The sequence below is a fragment of the Pteropus medius genome, unplaced genomic scaffold (genome assembly GCF_902729225.1).
Source record: "Pteropus medius unplaced genomic scaffold, Ma_sr-lr_union100, whole genome shotgun sequence".
Classification (NCBI taxonomy): domain Eukaryota; kingdom Metazoa; phylum Chordata; class Mammalia; order Chiroptera; family Pteropodidae; genus Pteropus; species Pteropus medius.
In genome coordinates, this window is record NW_024341894.1 from 3,116,512 (window position 1) to 3,140,703 (window position 24,192).

Below are 24,192 nucleotides of genomic sequence, written 5' to 3' on the forward strand. Positions count from 1 at the left end.
AGGGTAGAGTTTGCAGGGAGAGGGAGTAGAAGATTCAACTGGTGAATTTGGCGAGAGACAGATCTTAGGGAGCCCTGAGTGTCCCGTCCCAGTGTTGAAAAGAACGCTAGTCACCTAAGAAGCCAAAAGACCCAGAAGGAACCTATTGGAATTGGCCCAGCAAGAAGGGCTGAGGTCCTGGGCAAGGAAAGGACAGCAGAGTCAGTGGGGAAGGACAGGGAAGCTGAGAAGCCTTCCAGGGATGGAACTCAATGCCAAGTCCATGTGGAGGCCTGCAAGGGCAGGAGAAGAGAACTGTCGGTGTTTGCAGTAAAGCCCTGTTGGAAAGGAGTCACCGAAAGCTCAAGAAGCATCCTCCTTGCTTATTGCCTCCCTGGTTATCCCCAGGGCAGTAGTTGGCAGATGTAGGCCTGCATTAAATATCTGCTAGATGGGTGAGTGGTTATATGATGGGATGGACAGATCTTGGATTCAGAGAAAACTCTGCTCCTACCATCAGCCTCTTGGCCAAAGCAAGTCCAAGAAACTTTCTAGTGAGCAGGCAGATACCCTTCATTAACACCCCTCCCTCTCTCTGTCTCTCCCTGCTACAGCATCCAGCGCCGGCTGTCCCTACAGCTCCCCATCCTCCACCACGCCTACCTCCCGTCCATTGGAGGCGTGGACGCCAGCTGTGTCAGCCCCTGTGTCAGCCCCACCGCCAGCCCCCGTCACAGACATGTGCCACCCTCCTTCCGAGTTATGGTCTCGGGCCTGTAAGGGTGGGAGGCCTGGGGCCAGGGCCTCCCCCATGACAGAACCACATGGAGCAGAGGCATCTGCTACAGGAACACTGTCGGCTGTGGCTGCAGAGAAGCTGGGCGCCACGGCTGGCTTTGTGGGACTGCTCGAATGGCACTCAGGCGGACAGAATGGGGGGCACTTGGCACCTGACCTTGCGCCTTATTTGGGAAGTTTTTATTCTTTCACAAAGAAGAGGAATGGAAATGACTTCTTCCTTAATGTCTGAAAACAAGGAATTGGGATATTTGAAACTGCAAAAAAAAAAAATCCTAGACAAGGAGAGAGTCACTAAAACTCCAGCTAGAAGTCACTGAACAGCCTTGGGAAGAGGTGAGGGGCTTCCGGAGAAACCACCTCTGCCTCTGCACACGCATCGCTGGCTGTGGCCCCCCAGGCCAGCCCTTCTCCCCTGTGGGGAAGGAGGTGGGCAGGGCAGCCAGGCCCCCAGTTGCCAGTCCAGCCAACCCTGGCCTTCCTGGAACAGGGAGCCTGCAGGAAGGGCAGCCAGGTGCAGCTCTGCGGCAGGTGGCCGAGAGCTGGGAGCAGGCTGACTCGCATGCCTCCCAGTGGGACCTTACTCTCTGATAAATGCCACACATTAACACAATAACACCCGTTCTGGACTGTGGGGATTTAGGGCACGTCACTGCAGACACGCTCTGCAGCATTCACCGACAGTCGGTCATGCACCCACCACACTGGCCATGTCCTTGTGTTTGTACCAGGTGTTCCCGGTAATAAGGGGGGCCACCTGAGCTAATCATGGAATGTCTGTTCCCAGCATACACAAAAAAAAAGAAAGACTGTGCACTTTAACCTCTCTCATCAGGGCCCAAGGGCTGGCCAGGTTGTTTGGGTTCTTTTTTTTTTCCCCACTAACTTTGTTTCTGACCAAAGTGAAGCAGGGGCATTCTTCTAGAAGACATCCCTGTAGTCGTAGGGGAAGGAGTTGCTAGCTGAGGGCTTCCTGAGGCTTCCAGAAGGTAGCCTTCCATCCAGACAAGCTGGTGAGCTCTGCCCTTGGGGGTCACGGAAGTGATCAGTCAGCACACTGATTCTTGTTCGTAAGATCACTCTTCCTTTTTAATTGAACCCCATAGAGCACTGGCCTAGGAGTCAGAGAGACCTGAGTTCAAGTCCTCACTCCACTGCTGACTCCCTTCATGACCTTGGGCAAGTCACTGGTGTCTCTCTGAGCCTCAGTTTCCCCTCTCTAACAAATAGGGGTTGAAATAACACCCATCCTGCCTACCTCACAGGGTCATTCTGAGGATCAAAATTTGATCTAATCCAGGAAAGCTTCATAACCAAACAGTGAAGCGGCCCTGACCTGTGAGGTACCAAGATGACCATGACCTTCAGCCCTCGTGACAGCCAGGGGTGTGGCCTAGAGACGCTCCCAGCATAGCCCTCTACCAGGATCAGCCCCGCTGGAAAGAGGCTCCCTCTGACTTTTGTGACATTCCTAGACAGGTTCATTCTTTGCTAAAGAAAGGCCTGAATGACAACGTCCAGGACGTCTGCACAACTGAGCAGTTGCTCGCTCCCTAAAGAAACCTAATGGCAGCTTCAACCGGCAGGCAATAATCTCTTCCCAGACCACTGAAGTCAGGAATATACCGCTGTCACCACCAGGCTTTGACAAAAGGGCCCACGGGAATCTTACCATCGCCAACATTTCGAAACCCCCTATTTCACGTAGCGTAGCTTTCCTCTCCCCTCCCCCAAAGAGAGGTTATGGAGGTAATGTAGCTTTTAGGGGAAAAAAAAATGTTAACACATCACAGGTCAAGTTGAAGTCATTGTCTGTTTAGGCACTAAAAATCGGTGTTGTCGCTCACTGTGTATTACCAGTATTTACTTGCTTTCTTGATTTCACCAAAATCAGATTTAATTTAAAGGGCCACGTTAATTTTTCAAAGGGAAAGAGACAATTCATTGTACATAATGTATACACACACACACACACAAAAAAAATACCTGTAGAAATATTATTCCAGCATAGCAGGAAAAAAAAGAAACAAAAGTATTGGACAGTCGGAGGTGAGTGTACGTCCGTAACCCATTGTGACTCCTGAACGCGCACAGTCTTCTAGGTTAACCCACAAAGTACATTCTCTGTCTTAATGATACTGTAGGTTCACCCATTTTTTTTAATTTCCCTGCAAATAACAAGACCCACAGAAGTGACTCTAGCTATTTAACGGTCTGTTCTTTTATATGCAGCAAACACACCGTACATTTCCGAAAAGGCTTCAGCCTGAAGGCGTTCTCCAATGATGTTAGTGCACAAACGCTTTAAATTAGACTGGAACTGCCAGAATCAAATGTAAATGAGGAATTTCTCATACCCCTATTGCATGGTATCGATTTTTAATAAATTGTTGCAAATTTGTTTTTATGAATAAAAGGAAAAACACTCTCATCTTGAATGCCTACACATAAGCCCAAAATGCAGGTCAGACCAGGCCATATTCCTCTGCTCGAAACTGGGGGGGCTGGCTGGTCTGCTCAGCATTGTCCCTTCCTTCAGAAGCTGCCCTCCATGCCTTCTGCTGACGGTATCCCAGCAGCCCTGTTAACACAAGGGCCAGTTTCTGGCCACAGGTGATGGGTCCAAGGTGAGAACCTGACCTGAGCTGGGCCAGTAAGTCCCTTCCCCAGGATTCCTTCATGTAGAGAAGTTTAGTCGGCATGAAAGAGAGAAATGGAGTCAACAAGGAAAGAAATGTGATCAAGAGATGGGTCCTGATGGTGCCCGAGTCCCTGGGTAGCTGTTCCTGAAGGCCAGCAGCACCCTGGCCTTCCCATGCTAGGATGTTCAGGCTTTCCTTGGCATCTCAGTTCTTCCAATAAATCACCCATTTTGCCCAGTTAGTTCAAGTTCAGTTGCCATCACTTGCAACCAAAAGGTTCCTGACTAATCCAGAAGCCTCATTGCCCTACCCCGCCAGCCCTGACTCCCTCTCCAGGCCATGACAGCCTGTGAGATTTGGCCCCATGTTCCTTTCCAGCCTCATCACCTGCCTCTCCTTGGACCCTACAGACTGTTGACACTTCCTCTACCACAGTGTGTGCTCAGCCTGCAGCTCCCTCTCAAATCTTCCCCATCCTTCAAGGGCCCATCCAAAACACCCTCCTAGATCCTCCAACATGAAATCCTCCCCTCCTATTTTCTGTGCTGAGGATGCTATCCTTCCCTCACGGCACTGGGTACATGCTCACGCTGGCCTCTCCTCCCCACCCTTGACCATGAGCTCCCTGAGTATGGGGTCCCATACGCTTCCTCGATGTCACATCCAGCATCAGGCCCCCTCCCCTGGCACAGATCTGGCTTCAGTGAGGCTTTGGCAGAATTAAATATTTTGCCCAAGGCGTGTTCGTATTGGTTACTGGGTCTGGAAGACTAAGCAAGGGCAAGGTGGTCAAAGCAGGCCACGTGACTGGGTGCAGGTCCCAGTAACAGGGGTTCTGGACTCAGACCTCACTGGAAGATTGGTCCCAGGCTGGAGATTTCTAGTGTCCCGGATACTCAGTGGTGAACCTGACCCTGAGAAAGCCCTGCTCTGTGTCATCTTTTGTGTAGCCCTCTAATGTGATATAGAATGTTCGAGGATGGGAAACGTGCAGCATGGAAGAGGAACTTACCCAAGGTCACCTAGTGAATCATAGCAAAGTCAAGAACAGAACTAGAATCCTGATTGGTCTTCCTTCTCTACTTGACCTAGATTCACAGAAAATAAGAGCTAAGAAGGACCTTAAAGGTCTTGGCCAAACTCTCGTTTTATAGGTGGGGAAACTGAGGCCCAGCGACAGGAGCCAAGGTCAAGCAGAAGGCTCTGAGGGGGTGGACATGGGACCCAGATGGCGTGGCTTTGAGACCCCAGCCCTGTTCCTTGAGTCTGCCCCCTCACACCTAACCCAAGACCACAGAGAGAAGGAACAGCCGCAGGGTGGGACACCATGGCATAGAGATGTCTCTCCACTTGGGTTCTGGAGAGGTCTTCAGAATATTTCCTCACTGAATATCAAGTCAACTGATAAAGACATCTGACCTCTCCTCTTAGCATATCTGAAAGAGAGAAGCTCCCCAAGCGTTGATGAAAACCCTCATACTGTCAGCACTCACGTCCGTGCCCTGCTAGGCCTTAAGGAGCAAGTTCGTGCTAACTGAAATCTAAAGGAGAAGCCCAGAGAGCCGTGTTGCACTTTGTTCTTTTTAAAAGGGTTCTCTTTGTTTTCCTTTAGTTATGACTGAAAAGAAAGACCATTTCCAATAAATGACTAATACACTCTCTTGAAGAAAAATTGACTCCCTACCCTACTTCCACCCCATGCCTGAAACCCCTGGCAAGTCCCCCCAGGCTCCTAGGTCATACCTGGTCTGACCTTGCATGGTCCTGGGTGGATGGGTCTTGCCTGGAGATGACAATTCACTGTCTGGTTCCTCCAGGTTTCACATCCCCAAATTCCCAATGGGGCATCCACTGAACCCCTGCCTTTGTCAGGGCCTGTGCTGGGCACCAGGGGAACAACAGGAAACAGGACACAGGTCTCAAGAAGCTCGCAGACCAATGGGGAGACAGACGCATATAGAGCAAATGACAAGAGCATGCAATAAGCACCTCGCTTAGAATAGGGAGCCAAAGAATGTTTCCTGGGGGTTTTAACCTCCATAAAGGGCTGGCTTCACTGGTGTTTAACTTGTGTAGTCTCTTACAAGAGTCCCGTACTTGACTTAATACTCTGCTATTGTTATTGTGAAATTTTTAATAACTTTTGAACAAGGAGTCTAGCATTGTCATTTTGTACTGGGCCCCACAGGTTAGGTAGCCAGTCCTATATGTAGACCTGAAGATGAGCAGGAGCTGGCCAGCAAAAGAGAGAAGGAAGAGGAAGAAGTAGGGAAGAAACTGGCAGTCCGATTCATGTAGGATACGCATATCTGCTGGGGCCGCTATGGCTCCTTCCAAGGCCAACCAGGTTGTCGCATGTTAATCATTTAAACCAAGATTCATGTGGCCTCAGATCCCTGAATAATGAGACATCACACAACCTGTCTATGTGTGATGACATGGGTCGTATTTCATAATCTTCAGACCTGGGTACAGATTTCTACTCCTCAACTTATCTGTCTGTGTGGCTTTGGATGATTCACTCAACCTCTCTGAGCTTCTGGCCCCACATCTGTAAAATGAACATGATACCTCATCCAGGGGCTCAGGTAAATGAAAGTGCTTTTAAGCACTGAGGTGATACTTGTTCTTTCCCAGACACGCAGACTGTAAAGTGAACAGCTTCGATAAGTGCAATGGGGCAGCTGGCAATCATCTCATCTCCTGACGACAGAATGCATCTTAAGTAGGAAACTTAATATCTTGACACACTCTGTGGGGGGAAAGGTGAGATTCTGAAGACGGCTAAAAAAGAGACAAGGCAACAGTTTTATTATAAAAGACTAGAAATTTGGGAGTGGAAGGAGAGAGAAAGATGAGAGAGAAGGGGACAATGTTCAAGTAACATAGCAGTGTGGCCAAAAGACTTTTAAAACAGAGATGTCAGATAATCGATTTTAAGTCATTCGTGTTTCTAAGAAGTAAACCCTCTCCTTCTCTTCACTTCAATCCCTCTTGCAAAATCTCCCTAAACCTTCACTTACTAGACAAGCAAAAGTCTCAAGGGTTTTGGTGGAAATGAAAGTAAGGGACTGATTCTATTTAGGTCTGGGTGAAGGCCAAATTGGGAATAAAAGAAGCAACCATAAGACGCAGCAGGGAAAATATGTCCCCTGCACAAGCAGGAACGCGTTGCTGCAGGTGACTGTGGGCAAGTCAGCTCCCCAGAAATGCACAGAAGTTTTGGAAAAGCATTGACTGTCCTTTTCCAAAGCCAGGTATGGGAGGGAAAGGGAAGTGTGGATTAACCCCCTCTAGACCTCACAGGGCATCGTCACCCTTGCTGACATTGAGGTTACATAAGTAACAGGAAACATTTTATCCCATAGAGCCATAAATCTCAAAGATCCTGAATGAAAAGGTAGAAACACTAGAAAGCAAGACCAGCAACTCCATGGTCACCTGAATCACAAAATAAAGTCCACATGCACAGCTTTAAAGTGGGGTAAAATTGGAGAAACTGCCCGCCTGCCGACTCTGGTGATGCTGAAGAGCTATCAGCTCAGTTGTCTTTGCTCTCAAGGTCATGGCTGCTCTTTCTGCTCTGGTCCACCAGCCTGTGACTGGAGAGTTCTGGCACTCATGGGGAGTTAGAGCTCTGTATCAAGAGGAAACACATTTGATTTTTCTCCATCTGAATTCCAGTGCAAAAGATCCAAGGCAGTGTTCCTCAAACTTGAAAACTGTAGGAACATCTTTTAAGACATGGCATTGACTTAAATTGTTTTTATAAAGAAAATTACCTAAACACATTCCAACTAGTTATAAACAGATGCTTATATCCTTCATATAAAAGCCAAACAAATTTATAAATTAAATGCAAACAAAATGACAAAACCAATAAAAAATATATTAACAACATTGATTTAATGGGATAAATGAGATTTTGTTTAAAAATAAAGTGCAGCTCACGACAGGAGCACAGCGCCAACTGCTCCCAGGCACATTCCTTTGAATTCAGCCTGCCTAGTGTGATGACTCAATTATCACACTGCTTTTCTTTATTTAAACTACTGTGAAAACTTCATTTATTCAGCAGGCCATGATATCATTTGGCCTTCACTAGGCTCTAACACATCACTTCTCTGTTCAATCCACCTTTACTTTTTTTTTCTCAAGAGCCATTCACAGTCATGGGGCCACCCCGATAATACACACAAATCAAATACTGATGCTCTGTAAACACTAGGCTAACTGCTGTGCAGGCATAGATCTCACAGGGACCCTAGAGTAGGAATGATTATTGCCACCCTTTTGCAACTAAAGACACACAGGCACAGAGGGTGAGTGCTGTCCTGGATCACAGGGCAGGAATATAGAGCTGGAGTTTGAACACAGGCGGTCCCAGGCTGGAGCACATACTCTTTACTACTTCCTTAAACCGCCTCATCACAAGTAGCTGGATTCAGATGACCCAGAATATGCCTATTTAAGTCGTTTTAGATTATCTTGAAATGAAAACACAATCTTTTTTGTTCGTTTAAATGGTAAGTTTTATATTATGGATTTTTATCACCATAAACAACAAATTTAGGAAATATGCACATGGTTCAGACAACTTTGAGCAGCTCACACTGTGTCTTCCTTTCACCTGGAGCCTTCTCAGAAGCAACCACATCCTCTGTTTCTTCCAGATATTATTTTCCAGACTCCTAGCCAGAGACTTGGTGAGACTTAGGGCACACTCTTTTTTTTTTGTTCAAAGATTTGTACACCTCTGAGATTCACTCGTGGCGTTGCCAGAGGCGCTAAACCCCAGTCTGAACAGCCTCTGGCCCAGACAGTCAATGTGATTGGGGAAACCCTTACTACACTGGAGTCCAGGCAGGCCACCAACAGGGAAAAAGCTATACAGAGACAAAACTCTGCCCAAGTTGCCCATTGCCCAGATTCACCACCTCCAACCCCTGCCCACTGAATCCTGGAGCACTCAGGCCACCAACATCTAGCAGAAGGATTCTGCCAGCATCCCAGGGCAGGGGAAGCAAGATAGAAGATGCTCACCCTTCTGGGGAGAAATGCCATCCCTGGATATATTTCTTGCTTAGAAATGACCAGGTTGGCAAAAACTGGAAAATATCCAATTGCTATCAACAGTAGAAGAGAAAAAAATATGATGCAGTATATTCACAGAGTGGAATATTATACAGCAGTGGAAATGCAAAAAAGTACAACTACATGTAACAATACGAATAAATCTAAAAGCATCTAAAGTGAAAGGAGCTAGACATTAAAGAGGATGTACTGTAAGATTCCATTGATAAAAAGTTCAAAAACAAGCAAAACTAATCTATTAGACATCACAGTAGTGGTTACCTTGGTGGGGAAGTTGGTCTGAGGGGACTTCTAGGGGCTGGTAGTGTTCTGGTTCTTGATCTGAGCACTGGTTATAGGCCTGTGTTTACTTTGTGAAAATTCTTTGAGCTGTACACTTATGATTTATGATTTTATATATATACACATATACATATAACCACACACATATATGTATGTTTATACATACATATATAAAAATATAAATATGTATATTACATATACACACATATATAATATAAAAATCACACACACATATATAATCACACATCATGAGTATATACCTCAATAAAATATGCCTTTTCTTGGACATGGAAAAAAAAAATCCACGCAGAGTCTATTAAGATTCTGCAGCATAAAGACAACTAGCATACGAGAAGCTGAGACTGAACATACTTTGGGAAAATATTTCCTGCAGGAAACGGAAGTAAATGCCAAATCTCATATGCTCTATAGTCTCAAGAAAACTCAATAAAACCCGGGTTCTATAAGACAAGAGATTATATAGATAAATTGATGAGACAATGGGCTAAAAAGGAAAGAAGAAAAGGTAGGGATGGAAGGAAAGAGGAAAGAAGAGAGAGGAAGGGAAAATTCTATGATCGAGGTAGTGTCAAAAACCCCCAAATTTAATTCCTTCCCTCGCCCAGTTTCTTGCTGCAACACCCACTCCCCAAGAAGGGAGAATCTGTGTACCACCTTCCCCACTCTCCATACCCACCAGGGGTAACCACATGTCAAGCACATGTTTTAGTGCATTTAGTTATGGAATCTTGAATAGAAATAAGAAAGTCTGGATAATGACCTGGATCAAATGAATGTTGGGAGGTCCCTAATAGGTCAAAGAACTCACGATTCCTAGAACTCATACTAATACTAGTAGCTAACACTTATTAAATGCTCTCTATGGGCCAGACACTGTGTAAGCACTTACGTGGTTTATCTCAAATAATCATGAAATAATACTACAGGGAAGGTATTATGATTACCCTGTTACACAGATGAAGAAACTCAGGCACAGAGAGGTTAAGTAACTTGTTCAGAGTCAGACATCTGGTGATAATGGAGCTAGAATTCAAATCTAGACAGTCTAACTCCACAGATACTAGAGAAGTGATGAAGGTATAACCAAGATTTGACATTTAATTTCCCATGGGAATTTTCTCTCCCTGCCCATTAAATGATGTTGCTACATTTTTTGCCAACCATACCAAGAACATAAAACATGGAAGTCTAGTTTTACAATTCTCTGGATTATAAATTTGTGAAAATTAAATATAAAATGTTCCCCCATGTTATTTGATTTTTCAAAATATAAAGTAATTTTAAAAGTAAGTTGCCCTGGAACTCAATTTCCTTTTGCAGAATCTGGTTTATATTCAGAATTTGAAATGAAAAATAAAATAGAACAGTGTTCAATGTCCGCGATGTCAGGTCATTTCTTTCAAGATTCTAGAACCAAACGCTACAAAACATGGACTTGATGTGTGGAACTGAATTTCCATTATGTTCAGTTATGCAAAATTTGACTGACGGAGTGGACAATCGTTGCAATGATCCCACCAGCTAGCTGGGGAGCCTAGTCTGACCTCCCAGATCATGTTATATTATGAGGTATACATGCAAATCTAAACATTGTTTCTGTTTGCCTGATTCAATATTTTATAGGAAAACTGCCAATGAGAACACTATTTGCAAATAACTTTAAATGAACATAATTGTGTTAAAAATTATGTATTTGAAAATCCTGTGACAAATAAACATGAATTTTGGGGGCTATTATCAACTGGAAATGATATTACTCAAAAAAATAGATGTTAGAAAGTATGTGATGATGTTTTGCTGACCAGAAAGCCTAAATTTTTTAAAACACATTTCAATAAGACTGAGTATTCCTTCCTTAATAACAGAACTAAAATTACCCTGAAGTAAGAAAAGAAAAACATTTGACATGAAAGACAGCTCCAAATAACTTAAAGTATAATGTTCATTGGTACATGTAATAAACCCTTGTATTGAACACAAAGAAATTACATGATTTCGTTGATAGAAAGTCCCATTTCTCTTGCCTTCACTAAATAAACGGATTGAAGGAATACATAAAATATATTGGTTTTAATGATGTCAAATTATTTATCTGCCTGTTTGGGGTATGTTGCGGGGGTCGTGTGGGGAGAATATCGCTTGGTGCCTCTTTTTAAGCCTTTTGACAAAAGCTTGCAAACACCCAAAATACCCAAGGGCAGTACACCACAAAGGCCACAAGATGTCGCCTTCTGACAACCTTTTTCTTGCTTTGCAGCTAACAATATCCTCCAAGGGGAAGGAAGGGAGGGTGGGGAGGGACAGTGACTGTATTTTGATTTAATTACCAGAAGCGTATCCATTAGGAAATACAGCAATTAATACAACTAGAACAACGGGAGTTTCCCTCTAATGTCTCTAAACCCAAAATTCAAATCTTTTTTTTTTCTCTTCATTTTCTTTCCCCTGGAGCAACCCTGAGCATGTTGGCATTACTGCAGATTAGGGATACCAATCTGAAAATTTTCCATCATTACCTTTTGGTCTTCACAAACATTCAATGGGATGTCCTGGGTAGGACATCTGTACTATAATCTCTATAGTACAGATGAGGAAACCAAAGCCCAGAGAGGTTGTAATCAGCCAATGAAAATTCCAGTAGCCAATTTCCTGACACCCATCACCCCAGCTGGGGACTATATGACCTGGCTATTGCCCATCCCTTGGAATGGAGGTGGTTGGGAGTAGGGTTTGACTATTTTCCTTTTTGGAAATTAATGTAAAATATCTTAAATAAAATTATCTGATATGAATTTATATTTATTTGTTACAAAATAAAGCTTCATGGAATTTCCATGGATGCGCTAAGCCACTTTGGGGGTGTCTTGGATGGGTTTCCAAGGCAGCTCACTCTGTCGTTAGGAGCGTGTATTAGTTTGTTAGGGCTGCCATAACAAAGTACAGATTGGGTGGCTTAAACAGAAATTCAGTTACTCACAGTTCTGGAGGCTAGAAATCCAAGATCACAGTGTCAGCAGGGCTAGTTTCTTTTGAGGCCTCTTTGATTTGTAGGTGACCCTCTTCTCCCTGTGTCTTCACATGGTCATTCCTGTGTCTTAATCTCTTATAAGGACATCAGTCAGATTGGAGTAGGGCCCACCCTAATGACCTTATTTTACTTTAATTACCTCTTTATGGGCCCTCTCTCCAAGTTTAGTCACATTCTGAGTACTGGGGGTTAGGGCTTCAGCATATGAATTCCAGGGGAAAACAATTCAACTTGTAACAGGATGGAAAAGTTGAGAAACCTGCATTATCCCTTCCAACTCTACCATGAGGACAGTATTTTAGTCTGTGTCCTTAATCTTCAATACCAGAGAGTTAAATGCTATGTATTTCTTTCTCTAAGGAAGCTACTTAATCTTTCTGTACGTGACTCTCTTGCTTTCTATGGGAGTAGAGCTTAGAAAAAAAGGTTTATGATCCCCATTTTTGAAGTAAGGAATTATATTCAACTTCTGAGCAATTTAAAAACAAGAAGAGATGTGTATTTACAAGTTCATTATTTAAAACAATCTAAAATATGTATTTATTTAACTGTGGAAAATATAGAAAAGCAAAAAGAAAATGAAAATTACCCTACTCCCACCACCTAGAGAAAACATTACCAATATTATGTATCATCTTTCTAATCTTACTTTCGTACACATTTTTTTTCTTATCAAATAGCATGTTTTGCGAAAATAGTGTTAAGACCCGCTTTTTAAAGCTAATATTTTTCACATCATTCTATATCGGTTACTTAACCAGTTTCAGATTTGAGGACATTTATATGGCTTCACATTTTTAAAAGTAATCAGTAATGCTGCGATGAACTTATTTATAAGCTAAAGAGGGAAGGGGCTAAGAGCTAGAAAAGAACAGTGGAGCCCCCAAAGAGGTGGACAGAAATGGGCTGCACAGCACATATGGAGGGATGTGCCTTGGACAAAAGGGAAAGAGCGAAAGTTAACAGCAAGAACAGAATGAGGAAATAAACGAATTAGGGCCTAAGTACATGTATTTGTGTTTACAAAATTCACAGAGCCCAACCCCGCCCCAGGCGCGGCAGTGGGTTCCGGCCGGGCAGCAGTCGGACCTGAGCGCCCAACGTAACGCAACCGGCGCTGGAAGAAAGAGAGTGGGAGCTGGATCAAAGGCAGGACAGGCTGCTTCGGTCCGCGGACCGTCACGCAGGCGCTAAACTAAAGCCGCAGAGGAAAGGCGGGCGGGCAAAGACCACGAGCCGCGAGCTCCCAGAGAGGCGCCGGAAGTGGCGCCAGCGAGTCCGACGTCTCTCTCAGCCAATGGCCGCGCGATGCGCCGCCCGGCGGTGACACGCGCGGCACCACGCGCGGCACCTGGCAAGAAAAGGCGACGGCCCGGAGAGCGTGAGAAGAAACTACCCTTCTACGTTATTACGCGAGCTACCAGGGCAGCGTAGTCAATGACAAGCGTCTCTTCCCGACTCTCTCCCACCGGCTCAGTGACGCCACTCTTCAATCTGAGGCCCGCCTCACGCCCCGCCGCTGCCCTCAGTAAAGATGGCTGACTGGCGCGGACGAGAAGCCGGAAGTAGGCGGGATACGAGGGGCCGGTAGAGGGCGAGTTGATGGGCGTGGTTTGGCTGTGGCGAGGGCAGGAGGGGCGTGACTATCCTCCCCACTGGGTATTGGGTCAATGAGGCGCACCCATCACAGCCAGCCTCACCCTTCTATGGTCTCCTGAAGACCGGTCACTGCTGGCCTCGGCACGCGCAGAGACCTCCCTCTTCGAAGTCTCGGAGATTGGTCCACAGTGGGGTGCGCGCCTCCTGTTTCTTCGCGGTGAGAGCGGCGATGGAGGGCATGCAGGAGAATCCCCAGGAGTCGAGCTCCTTTGCCCCCGGGTCCGAAGAGCCTACCGACTCCGGCAGGGGGTCCGAAGTGTTGCCTCCCGAAGAGTCAGAGGGCTGCGCCCGGCCCGTGGAGACGACCCCCAAGAAACTCTGTGGATACTTAAGTAAGTTTGGAGGCAAGGGCCCCATCCGGGGCTGGAAATCCCGCTGGTTCTTTTACGACGAGAATAAATGTCACCTGTATTATTCGCGGACTGCGCAGGATGCCAATCCCTTGGACAGCATCGACCTCTCCAGTGCGGTCTTTGATTGCAAGGCGGACGCCGAGGAGGGGACTTTTGAAATCAAGACTCCCGGCCGGATTATTACCCTGAAGGTAAATGGAGCGATTTTTCTCTTTTCAGCCGAGATGAGTTCCCAGGGCACGGCCGGGTGCCGGGTGGGTGATCATAGTAGATTTACTGGAACAATGAGCACGGATCCTAATCACCCAACGAACCCTGGATGCCCAGGGTTTTGTGCTTTCCCAAGCGCATTCACACCCAGTTCCTCATTGGGTTCCCACAACGAAGGCAGGGATGGTAGACGAGAAACTGAATCATAGGGAGATGAAGTAACTGGCCCGAGGTCACTTATCTAGAGAGTGGAGTAGCTTATACTTAGAATCCTGTGGTCTTTGTACCTCTCAGTACTGTATCAAAACTTTTCCTTTTGGATGTGCCAAACAACGCAGTTACCTTAACTTTATTACTTGGAGTTAAAGTATAGTCAAGGTATGAGCTTTGCAATCCTCCTCCCAAGGCCTAGATTCTGAATCATTTTTCTTGATTTTTTTTGGCTAAAGGGGAGTGAGTGCAGAGAAAATGTCAGGGATCGAGAGGTAAACATTTAGATTTCACTGATTAGCCTTGAATGTTTATTGAGGCATGTCTAAACCTGTTTTCTCGTCAGTAGGTTTTATTTAACCTTCAGGTTTAACAAGAAAGACTGAAACAGTGGAAAGGCCTTGTTCTTTGAAATCAGACAAGATTGCATTCAGATTCTACATCAGTTACTTATTAGCCATGTGACCCTGGGCAAGTAACTTAACCTCTCAGAATCTAGGTAGTTTGTGAGATTTAAAACAAGATGTGTAAGTGTCTGGCGCATCACAGGATTGTTAAATTAATCCCAGCACCTAGAATACAGCTTTGTATCTGGTGGGTGCTCAATAAATGTTTGTTAAAGAAACACCTGGTGATGAAGCCAAGGTCAGAATGTTCATGCCAAGAGGAGGTACCCTAGAACTTAATTGGAAAGAAAGATCTGGGCTAAGAGTTTGAGGATTCACACTCATCAGAGAAGAATGCCAGGAGACAGCCTTCTCTACCCCACCCCATCTTCCCACACTGCCACCTGAACTCTAGCCAGTTGGGTATCTATTGAGATCCTTGAATACAGCCCACATCTTCAGTTTCCCTTTACTGTCTGGACCCGGCTGGTAACTAGGGTTGAGGGATCAGCTAAAATAATGGAAACCAGGAATTCCAGGCCAGGGAAGGCAGGCATTTCAGAGGTTGTGTGGTTTACGGGTCATGTGTCTCCTCCTACAGTTTGAATGCTGTCTACAGGTTCTCCAACATGTGTCTTTTACTATTCCATTGATCTATGTGTCCTGGCTCTGTGCTAGGCACTGGGATGTGGGTCAAAATCAGACCTGCCCCCTGACACTCAAACAGTTTAAGGTCTAGTGAGAGAGACTGACAGGGAGATGGGTATGCACAGTACAATGTTCTATAGAAACACTGTGATAAGTCTGTACCAGAAAAGTATGGTGACAGAAAGGGATGACATCTGAGTCTTGAAGAAGTCAGTTTTCTACAAGCAGACAAGAGGGAGAAGGGTATTTCAAGCCAAGAAAGCCCCATGAGCAAAGATAGGAAAACATGCTACAGCCCAGAGTATCCAGACAAATCCTGGGAGCCTGGGGTACAGAGGGGCCCAAAAGATGAAATGGAAGAACAGAGGCCGAAGGGGAAGGGCAGGGCATTTGTGAGTTATGCCAAGGAGCTTAGACTTAGTCCTGTAGGCTGCAGGAAATTGCCAAAAAGCTTTAAGTGAAAAAACACTGTAAGAAGAGAATGTTTAGAAAGCTCAGCCTGGCTATTAAGTAGAGAACAAATTAGAAGGCGGCAAGGCTGGTGGTCAGGGAGTCCATCAGGAAGTGATCAGGAGAGAATGATGGCTAAGCCAGAGCTGTGACAACAGAGAAGGAGACAGATGGGGTGGCTAGGGACGTGAGGCATGGAGAATCTGAGGGAAGAGTCAGGGAAGGCTCCTATAACTGGCCAACTGCCTGGTTGGGCTAGTCATCAAGCGTGAACCCAAGATGAGGAGACCGTGGGACATCCAGGTATATGTCCCTCTCAGTAGACTCTTAAGTGTCTTGGCTCACCACAGTATGTCCAGTTCCTGACACATACAGTAGGTGCTCAGTATACACTTGTCCAATGAATTAATAAAATAAGGTATTTGGGGGTGAGCTGGAACTTGTCAGTACAAGGTCATGGTGAAGCCCTAGGAGGGGCTGAGGTCTCTCAGGGATAGTATGTAGAAAGAGAAGACTGGTGGGCATCATTTTATCTTATTTGATACCTCCATGACAGATTGAGGGCCTCTTTCATGGATCCCCCTCTCACATCCAGGGGGAACTTGCCCTGGACGCCCATAGCCTGCCGCTGTTCTCACATGGTCTTTATTATCTATAGCTCTGTGAGGCTCACCATCCTCTCTCTGCAAGTTACCTGACTTCTACGCCCAACTGATCCCAGACTTTCTCTACATAAGCTACATCTCCTGGCCATAAATTATAACAAAACTCTGGTCAAGAAGTGGAAGACCCAGGTCTGGGACCAACTCTAATGCTACCTGCCTGTGCAACCTCAGAGCTCGGTTTCTCCCATCTATAGAAAGGACTGATTACTCCTCCCCTGCCTCTCTCCTGGAGGATCTGGTGACTTAATGGATGTGAGAATAGGTATTTGAACCATCTAGTGCTGGGAAACTAATGACCAGCATCATTAGCCTGGAGGGTGCCACTTTATTATTGTAGTGTGCGTATGGCTCTCCAATCCCATAATATGCATGATTTCAGTGCATCCCCCAAACAGGATGGATTCTCCCATTCCATAAAAAGCCAGCTAAGACACTGAGATGTCGCACAGGAGATAGTGATGGTACCAGGGCCCCACTCAGGTCAGAATTCCAAAGTTCTTGCCCTCTTTCTTAGCACCTCCAAATTCCTTTACCCAGTGAGCACATTTTGAGCACCTACTGTGTGTCAGGTATTATCTTGAGCACTTTACCTTCTTTACCTCATTTCATCCTCATAAGCAACCACCCTGTGAAATGAGTGGTATCATCACCATAGTACATGAGGAAACTGAGGCCCAGAGAGAGTAAGGAACTTCTGAGTGGGAGACCAGAGCCTGATTATCTTCTGCGGCTGAGAAGCATGTGGGGTTTCCGAGGTGAGCATTATCCACAGTGACAGGTTTCTTATTTTTTCTGGGAAGGAGAGAGTACCAAGCCTCCCATGACCTTCCTGCATCCCACACCCAGTGCCACCCTGCGGGCACAGGGCCTTGCCAACTAACCCTTGTGCTTCTCAGGCCACCACCAAGCAAGTGATGCTATACTGGCTGCAGCAGCTGCAGATGAAGCGCTGGGAGTTCCACAACAGCCCTCCTGCACCTTCTGCCACCCTTGATGCTGCCCTGGCTGGGAATGGGCCCACCCTGCGCCTTGAACTAGGTACCCAACGAGCTTACCTCCTGCCTGCACACCCAGGGCTCTTGGTGACCAAAACTTTACCCGCCTGTTGGGAGTGATGGAGGGGAGAGTCCTCTGCTAAAGGAGCAGAGAGCCAAGGATGTGACTCAGGATCAGTTAGGGCAATGTTATAGCATTAAAGTCAAGAATATGGGCTCTGAGGCCCATGTTCAAATCCTAATCTTGTGTGGTCCTAGGCAAGCTGTGTAACCTTTCTGAGCTTCAGTTTCCTTCCCTGTAAAATAGGGCCAATAAATTATACCTATTGCTTAGGATTATGGTGGGGATTAAATTAATCCATATACCTTAAGTGTTTGGAACAATGCCTGCACATTGTCAGAGCTCAATAAATGTCAGCTACTATTATGACTGCTATGGGAAGGTCTCAAGAAAGGAAACTTAGAATTGCTTTCTTTGAGGAAAGTTAATGAGAAAAATGCAGTTTTTACTGCTGCTTCTTATGCAGATGCTTTTGTACTGTAAGTTAGGTAGACCATTGATTTTATCCCTGGTATTCCCGTAAGGCAGAATCCTTTACCCCCACGTGATCCACAAATGAAGTTTCATGATCCCAAATCCTGGAATATCCCAGCATGGAAGAGTCCTGGAGATTATACTCTCTCACCCCTATGCCGCAACCAGGAATAGTGATAGTTTTAGAATCAGGGCAGACCACCCAAGGCTGCTCCTGCAAGAGCATAAAGAATGAGGTCTCAGCACAAAGCTGCAGTGTGTCCAAGATGCCTCATCCTCAATTAACAGGGAAATCAATGGCTGAGGGCAGGACTTGTCAGGTGCATTCTAGACTTCCCAAACTGAGCTCATCTGCCCTTGACCCTTCTCCTCCTCCAGTTTCCTTTCCTTCTGTAAATTCCTCCATTTACCCCGTTGCTCCAGTAACCAGGAGCTATCCATTCCCTTCCTGGGTCTGTTAGCTAGTCCAGTCAGTCACCAGTGCTGGCCATGTCTCCCTCTGGCCTAAACGTCAGACCTTGGACTTCCTCATTGTGGTTGCCTAGGGCCAGGCCTCAGCTCTTAGCTGGAAAATCATAGCAGCCTACTCTCTGGTGTCTCTATGTCCTAGCCTGCTACCTCAGACCATCTTCCTCACTACAGCCAGAGTAAACTTTATAAAATAAAAACCTGAGCCCCACCCCACTTCCATGGCCACCCACCTATCCCAGTCCGAGTCCCAGCTTTTCAGCAGTGTACTCAGGCTTGTCCTTCCTGCTCTCACCTCTGCCTGCTTCCCCAGTACCCACCTTAGGCTTTACACTTCAGCAGCACCAAAGATGTCTCTGCTTTCTTCTCTGCCTGGTAAATTCCTGCTTATTCTCAGTGGCCAAGCTTTAGTGTCAACTTCTCCTCTTACCAGCTTCCTCTTGGAAGGCTTCTGGAACTTTGCCAACTAGATTCTATATTAGCCCTCAAGACTTCTTGGGATTCTTGAGACCTGTCACATTGTGTTCTAATTACAATGTCCTTGTCAGTCTCTGCCCACTAGCCCACAAGGGGCCATGTCTTTGTCACCTGTGACCCTGGTACCTGGTGCCCTGCCTGGCATATTGGATATTTGTTGAGTGACTGTGTGAACAAATACATTGAATTTCATAATTAAATGAGGAAAGGAATGTAAAGCCCTTAGCATAATGTCAGCCACATAGTAAGTGCTCAGTATATGGTAGCTGTCCTAATAGTATTGTTATTAGATATGTACATGTACACTATTACTATTATAATAACTGTTCCTTTTTATTGTTAATAATAATCATCAGTAACTTCTTTGGAGAAACTTCTAGATGTTTTATTCTTAAAAGGGCTTTCTTTGGGGAAGGGTTTGTTTGTCTACTGCATTTCTACTTGACCATCCCACCTGCCAGAGAGCCAAAGAACCCTGACTGTGTGGAAGACTGCAGCCTGAGTTGATGGAATTGCCAGAGCAGCCTCCGATTAGAAATGAGAAACCCTCCCTGACTTAAGGTTGGAAGAACCAGGTTATCAAAAGAGTAGCTTTAGAATCCCACAGGTTCTTCTACTGTACCGAACCTTTCCAAGTTCTTGAATTCTGTGGTTTTGGTTCAGCACACTCTGGGGCCTCTTCTGGGCCAGCTGTGAGCATGGAGGCATGGGAATGGTTGCCATGATGACCAGGGTGCCAGTCTCCCCGGAAGGATGCTGGAGGAGATGCAGGAAGCAGGGATGTGGGCTACTCTTCTGAAGCCATACGTATCTTACAGCAAGCCCTCACCCTCCCGGACCCAAGACCCCTGTGAAACCTTCCCCAGCCCACCCAGAAAGACATTTCTGGAGTCTCAAGGAAGCTGGCAGGCCCTAGATTGGCTGTCTGGAGCAAGATGCCCCACCTCGCCAGTCTCCACCCTTCCTGAGAGGAAGCAGGGGCCTGCTGCCAGGGCAGTGAAAACCTGTCGACTCACATCTGACTTTGAGACATCTTATAAAAAATGTCTCATGATTGCCCTCGAGCATCTGCAAGCATTTTCTCTTCAGCTTTTAAGTGTTTATGCCTTTTTTTAATACTTAAAATTGGTCTCCACAGAGCCAAGAAAGATCAAAGGGAAGCCAATAGATTGATAATAACATGTTGCCAAAGTAGGACACATTTTCAAAGGACTTTTATGAATGTATATCATAAAAATAAGCATACCATTTACTGACACTATTTTAACACTCTACATGCATCATTTATCTAATCCTCACAACAATCTTATGAGGTAGTTACTATTATTCCCATTTTACAGAAGAGGAAACCGAGGCTCTAAGAGGCCAAGGTACCTGTGTAAGGTCATACAGCAAGAAAATGTCAGTGCTGAAATTTGAACCCTCGTCTGCAGACTCACACCCCACTCCTGAAGCTGACGAAGTAACTGGCCATGTGTCCAGGGCTCTCCAGGGAAGCAGTAACCTGCTGGCCCAGGCCCTTTTTCTTAGATGATGACTTCTTTCTACCAGTGGTGGGACAGCCTCTAGGGCTCAGGCAAAAGGAGAATTACAAGTAAATGCTGTTAAAAATTATTTGTGTGATCACCTCACTGAGGGCATTTCTGCAGGCTGGAAAAGGGCCCAGAGGGCCCAGACCAGAGCCTAAGGTCAATTCTGTTTCCTACAGGAAGCACAGCCTTCACAGTAGATCACCATCATGTGCCACCCATCCTTTGGACCCCTTAGCATTGGGAGCTTGTACCTTCTTGGGCAGCCCCTCCCTTCTTGGAACTGTCTCCTTCTCAGAAATAAGGAAAACCGAGAAACTGTTGAGTCCCTGGCTCTGCTAGCAGCTGTGTGACCTTAGCCACAAAATTCACTGTCTCTGAACTGCTGTTTTCTCACTAATGAAACCAACCAGTGGTGCCATGTACCCCCAAGACTTAGTTCTTTGTGTCCTCAGCGTAGATCTAGAGCCACAGGTAGAAGTTAAAGGAAAACAGATATTGGCTGTTAGGAAAGTACTTGCCAAGACATTAAAATCTTAGACAGATTGTAATTTTTTTGTTTGTTCTGAATGAGGTAGAATAAAGGTGGTTAAAGCATCGATATATAAGAAAACTTTTATTATTTTGAATCAGCTCAAAGTCTGGATTTTTATATACTTTAATTCTAAAGGAGACAGAGTAGAGAGTGTCCTTCCAATTTTAAAAATGTGGAACCTGAGGCTGGAAGAGAATAAGTGATCCCCAGCCAGGTCACAGCGCCCTCCCAGGGAAGCATGCCTTGGCCCCAGGTCTTCCAACTACATAGCTGTAGCTCTTTCTAGTCAGCCAGGTTCCTTGGGCTCCTGCCGAAACCCCTAGAGCAGGAATCTCCAAGACCAGTACTGGTCCGTGGCCTATTAGGAACCGGGCCACACCGCAGGAGGTGAGTGGCAGGCAAGCAAAGCTTCATCTGTATTTGCAGCCGCTCCCCAGTGCTACCATCACCACCTCAGCTCCACCTCAGATCATCAGTCATTAGATTCTCATAGGAGCAGTGGTCCCTGGTGCCAGAAAGGTTGGGGACCGCTGCCCTAGGGGACTCTATAGTTCCAGCCAAATGAGATCCCCTTTTAGCCACCCCCCTTTAATTTGTCTTTTCCAGCCCCTTCTCCTCTGGGTCCCTCCTGGCATCCTCGGTTCTGGCTTTGGAATCCTTTGCTGCTGCCTGTACTTACACGCACAGTAGGATCTTCTTTCATCCTTCTGTAGGTCCAAATCATCTCCAGCCTTCCAGGCCCAGCTCCACTGTCCTTCCTCCAGAAAGTCTTCCCTGACTTGAGTTGGAAGGAATCTGTCTCCACCTCTCAGAACTCACTACTCTTTGTCTGGCCTGCCTTCCAGCTTCCATCCACTTGGTTTTCCTGAAGTGTGCACTTCTTCTCTGCTCTTGAAGCTATGCCTTTGATTATCTCACTTTCTCTAGCCCCACCTGGAAACCTCAGGTGGGCACCCAAACTGGTGAGAAGGTGAACTGAAGAGAGGGACTCAAAAGAATGACTCGGAATGGCCAAGTACTGGCCAGCCTGCTAGATCTGAAAGAGCCTATTAGGAAGCAACAAATGTATTACTTGCAAAATTTATTTTCCAGTAGATTGAACAACTCCTCCTGGCCCCAACCATTGCATTTAATGTTTTTGCACCCACACCCTTTTTGCAAAAGTAAATTTCCTATGCCCCTACGTTTTTCACCCTCTCAGTAAGAGGACTCCCAATGAAAGGTATCTGCTGCCCTGTAGGTCTCAGGGGCTCCCTGATCAAGGTCATACCATCCCCTAAGTGGCCTTAGTTCTCTTCCACTTTTTGTAACATTCAAAACTAACTTCTAAATATTTCACCTCCTCTCTCATATACCTCAAGTGATATTTCCTTAGCCTTGAAACCTTTCTTAATATTAAACATTTTGAAACACTCATTGTATAAGAATCATTGTTTAAGCAGAACAGTAAAGTAGAAAGAGAAGTAGCCATAATTCTATCGCCTGGAAACAGCCAGCTCTTTATTTAAATGCATTTCGGATCATCTAATAATACAATATGCCCTACTTTGCTTTTTGCAACTCAGTATTGTAACCCTAAAATTTCCCTGTATTATAAAATCTTTTTTATTAACATCTACTTTTGATGACTAAATATTATTTTTCTGCTTATAAAAGTAACCCATGTTTACTGTAGAAAATTTGGGGAAAAACAGTAAACTATAATGAGAATAGCCTGCTTACTTCTAATCCCATCACGTACTTCTGACCACTGTTGAGATTGCAGAATGTATTTCTTTGAGACTTTTTCTATACAATTAAGATTCCCAATTTTTTTTTCTGGCTTTTTCCACTTAATATTATATCCCATGCCCACTCTCCATGTTCTTAATCATTCTTCATTAGCATCATTTTAATTTGGTTGAGTAAAATTCCATTGTCTAAAGGCATCAAGATTTATTTAACCTTTTCACAGACCTTTACATTATTTATACTTCGAGGCTAAACAGTGCCCAGGATGAACCTCTTGGTTCATAAAGGTTTATCTACATTTCAGACAACTTCTGCAGTTCTGCATATTTTTAAGAGGTTTCCATGGAGGCTGTTCCAGCAAAATGCATTGTTTTACTGGCTGCAGAACATTCAGTAAACTGCCTGCCTCTTTGGCTGCTGTTAACCCACAAGGAAGTTTGCTCACAGAGCTCACTGACCCCCGCCTACTCCCAGTTAGAGCTGAGCCCATACACCCACCTGTCTAGTCTTTCCAAGTGCAGTGACCTGGGTGGGTGATTTCCCTTTTGTTGTTGTCTTTGTTCCCCAGAGCAAGAGGAGGCAGAGCTGGAGGAGTTCCTGTGCCCAGTGAAAACACCCACTGGGCTTGTAGGTGTGGCAGCTGCCTTGCAGCCAGCCCCTGCCATGCCCTTGGCCCTTCAGAATATTTCCCTCAAGCACCTGGGAACTGAAATACAGTAAGTGCCAGTAGGGTTGAGAGGCTGGCCAAGCTGCAATTAGCCCCTTCTTGAGAGCTTACAGTGATCTGATGGGCCTGGGGAGGGGCTAGGGACTTTCTTTTCAATTCATCATGTCATTACTTTAAAATATTACATTTGTGGTTCTGATTTTAAAAGTAGTGTGTGTTCTTTGTAGAAAATTAGAAATATCTAGAAAGGTGTACAGTTAAATTACCCATAATCCTATCTCCTAGGCAAGCATTCTTAGTATTTGGTATATCTCTTTCCACCAGATTTTCTATACACGTACATGCATAATTGAGATCATACTGAATGTAAGATGATGATGGCTTCACAAATGGCTACATATGCCAATTACATCAAATTATTCACTTTTTATACATGTAATTTATTGTCCATTGATCATATCTCCGCTACTTTTTCATTTAATAATGTATCATATATACAATTTTCCATTGGCAGGCTTTGTTTTAAATAATTTATAAGAAGACAACAATGTGGCCTGGGGCTTTGGAGCCAAACTGCCTGGATTTATATCCCAGCTCCACCAGTCATGGGCTGTACTGCCCTGGACAAGTTGCTTTATTTCTCCATGTTTCACTTAAATTGTTAGTAAATGTAAAATATAGCAGTGCTTGCTTTACAAGATTAATGCAGGGGTTAAATGGATTAATGCATATAAACTACTTTAGAACGTGCTTAGTAATGGGTAAGCACTTGATAAATATTATCTGGAGCTACTCTTACTGCTCTTATTGAAGAAAGCTTCTTTGAATTC

At 45.2% G+C, this 24,192-nt stretch overlaps 2 protein-coding genes and 1 long non-coding RNA gene across 10 annotated transcripts in view; 2 read left to right on the forward strand and 1 right to left on the reverse strand.

Moving 5' to 3' along the window:
- Window positions 1-3,212, forward strand: part of GABBR2 (gamma-aminobutyric acid type B receptor subunit 2) — a 331,972-nt gene extending 328,760 nt beyond the window's left edge. Inside the window, exon 19 of one of the 2 annotated variants that reach the window (XM_039856048.1) lies at window positions 594-3,208. In XM_039856048.1, the coding sequence (XP_039711982.1) occupies window positions 594-759 (166 nt within the window). In that variant the 3' untranslated portion in view covers window positions 760-3,208. Of the gene's footprint in view, window positions 1-593 lie in introns of both variants that reach the window. The other variant, XM_039856049.1, reaches the window with a different exon arrangement.
- LOC120597441 (uncharacterized) overlaps window positions 1-13,406 on the reverse strand; it is a 38,429-nt gene extending 25,023 nt beyond the window's left edge. For 2 of the 4 annotated variants that reach the window (XR_005651377.1, XR_005651380.1), the window contains exons 1-2: window positions 11,794-13,151; window positions 8,775-8,853 (exon numbers count right to left, since the gene is read on the reverse strand). This is a non-coding gene — a long non-coding RNA (uncharacterized LOC120597441). Of the gene's footprint in view, window positions 1-8,774; window positions 8,854-11,793; window positions 13,152-13,313 lie in introns of those variants that run through there. The other 2 variants (XR_005651378.1, XR_005651381.1) reach the window with 2 other exon arrangements.
- Window positions 13,407-13,509: 103 nt separating this feature from the next.
- The window catches only part of TBC1D2 (TBC1 domain family member 2), a 45,136-nt gene continuing 34,453 nt past the window's right edge, over window positions 13,510-24,192 (forward strand). For 2 of the 4 annotated variants that reach the window (XM_039856050.1, XM_039856052.1), the window contains exons 1-3: window positions 13,510-14,047; window positions 17,322-17,463; window positions 23,264-23,411. In XM_039856050.1, coding sequence (XP_039711984.1) covers window positions 13,673-14,047; window positions 17,322-17,463; window positions 23,264-23,411 — 665 coding nt within the window. In that variant the 5' untranslated portion in view covers window positions 13,510-13,672. Of the gene's footprint in view, window positions 14,048-17,321; window positions 17,464-23,263; window positions 23,412-24,192 lie in introns of those variants that run through there. The other 2 variants (XM_039856051.1, XM_039856054.1) reach the window with 2 other exon arrangements.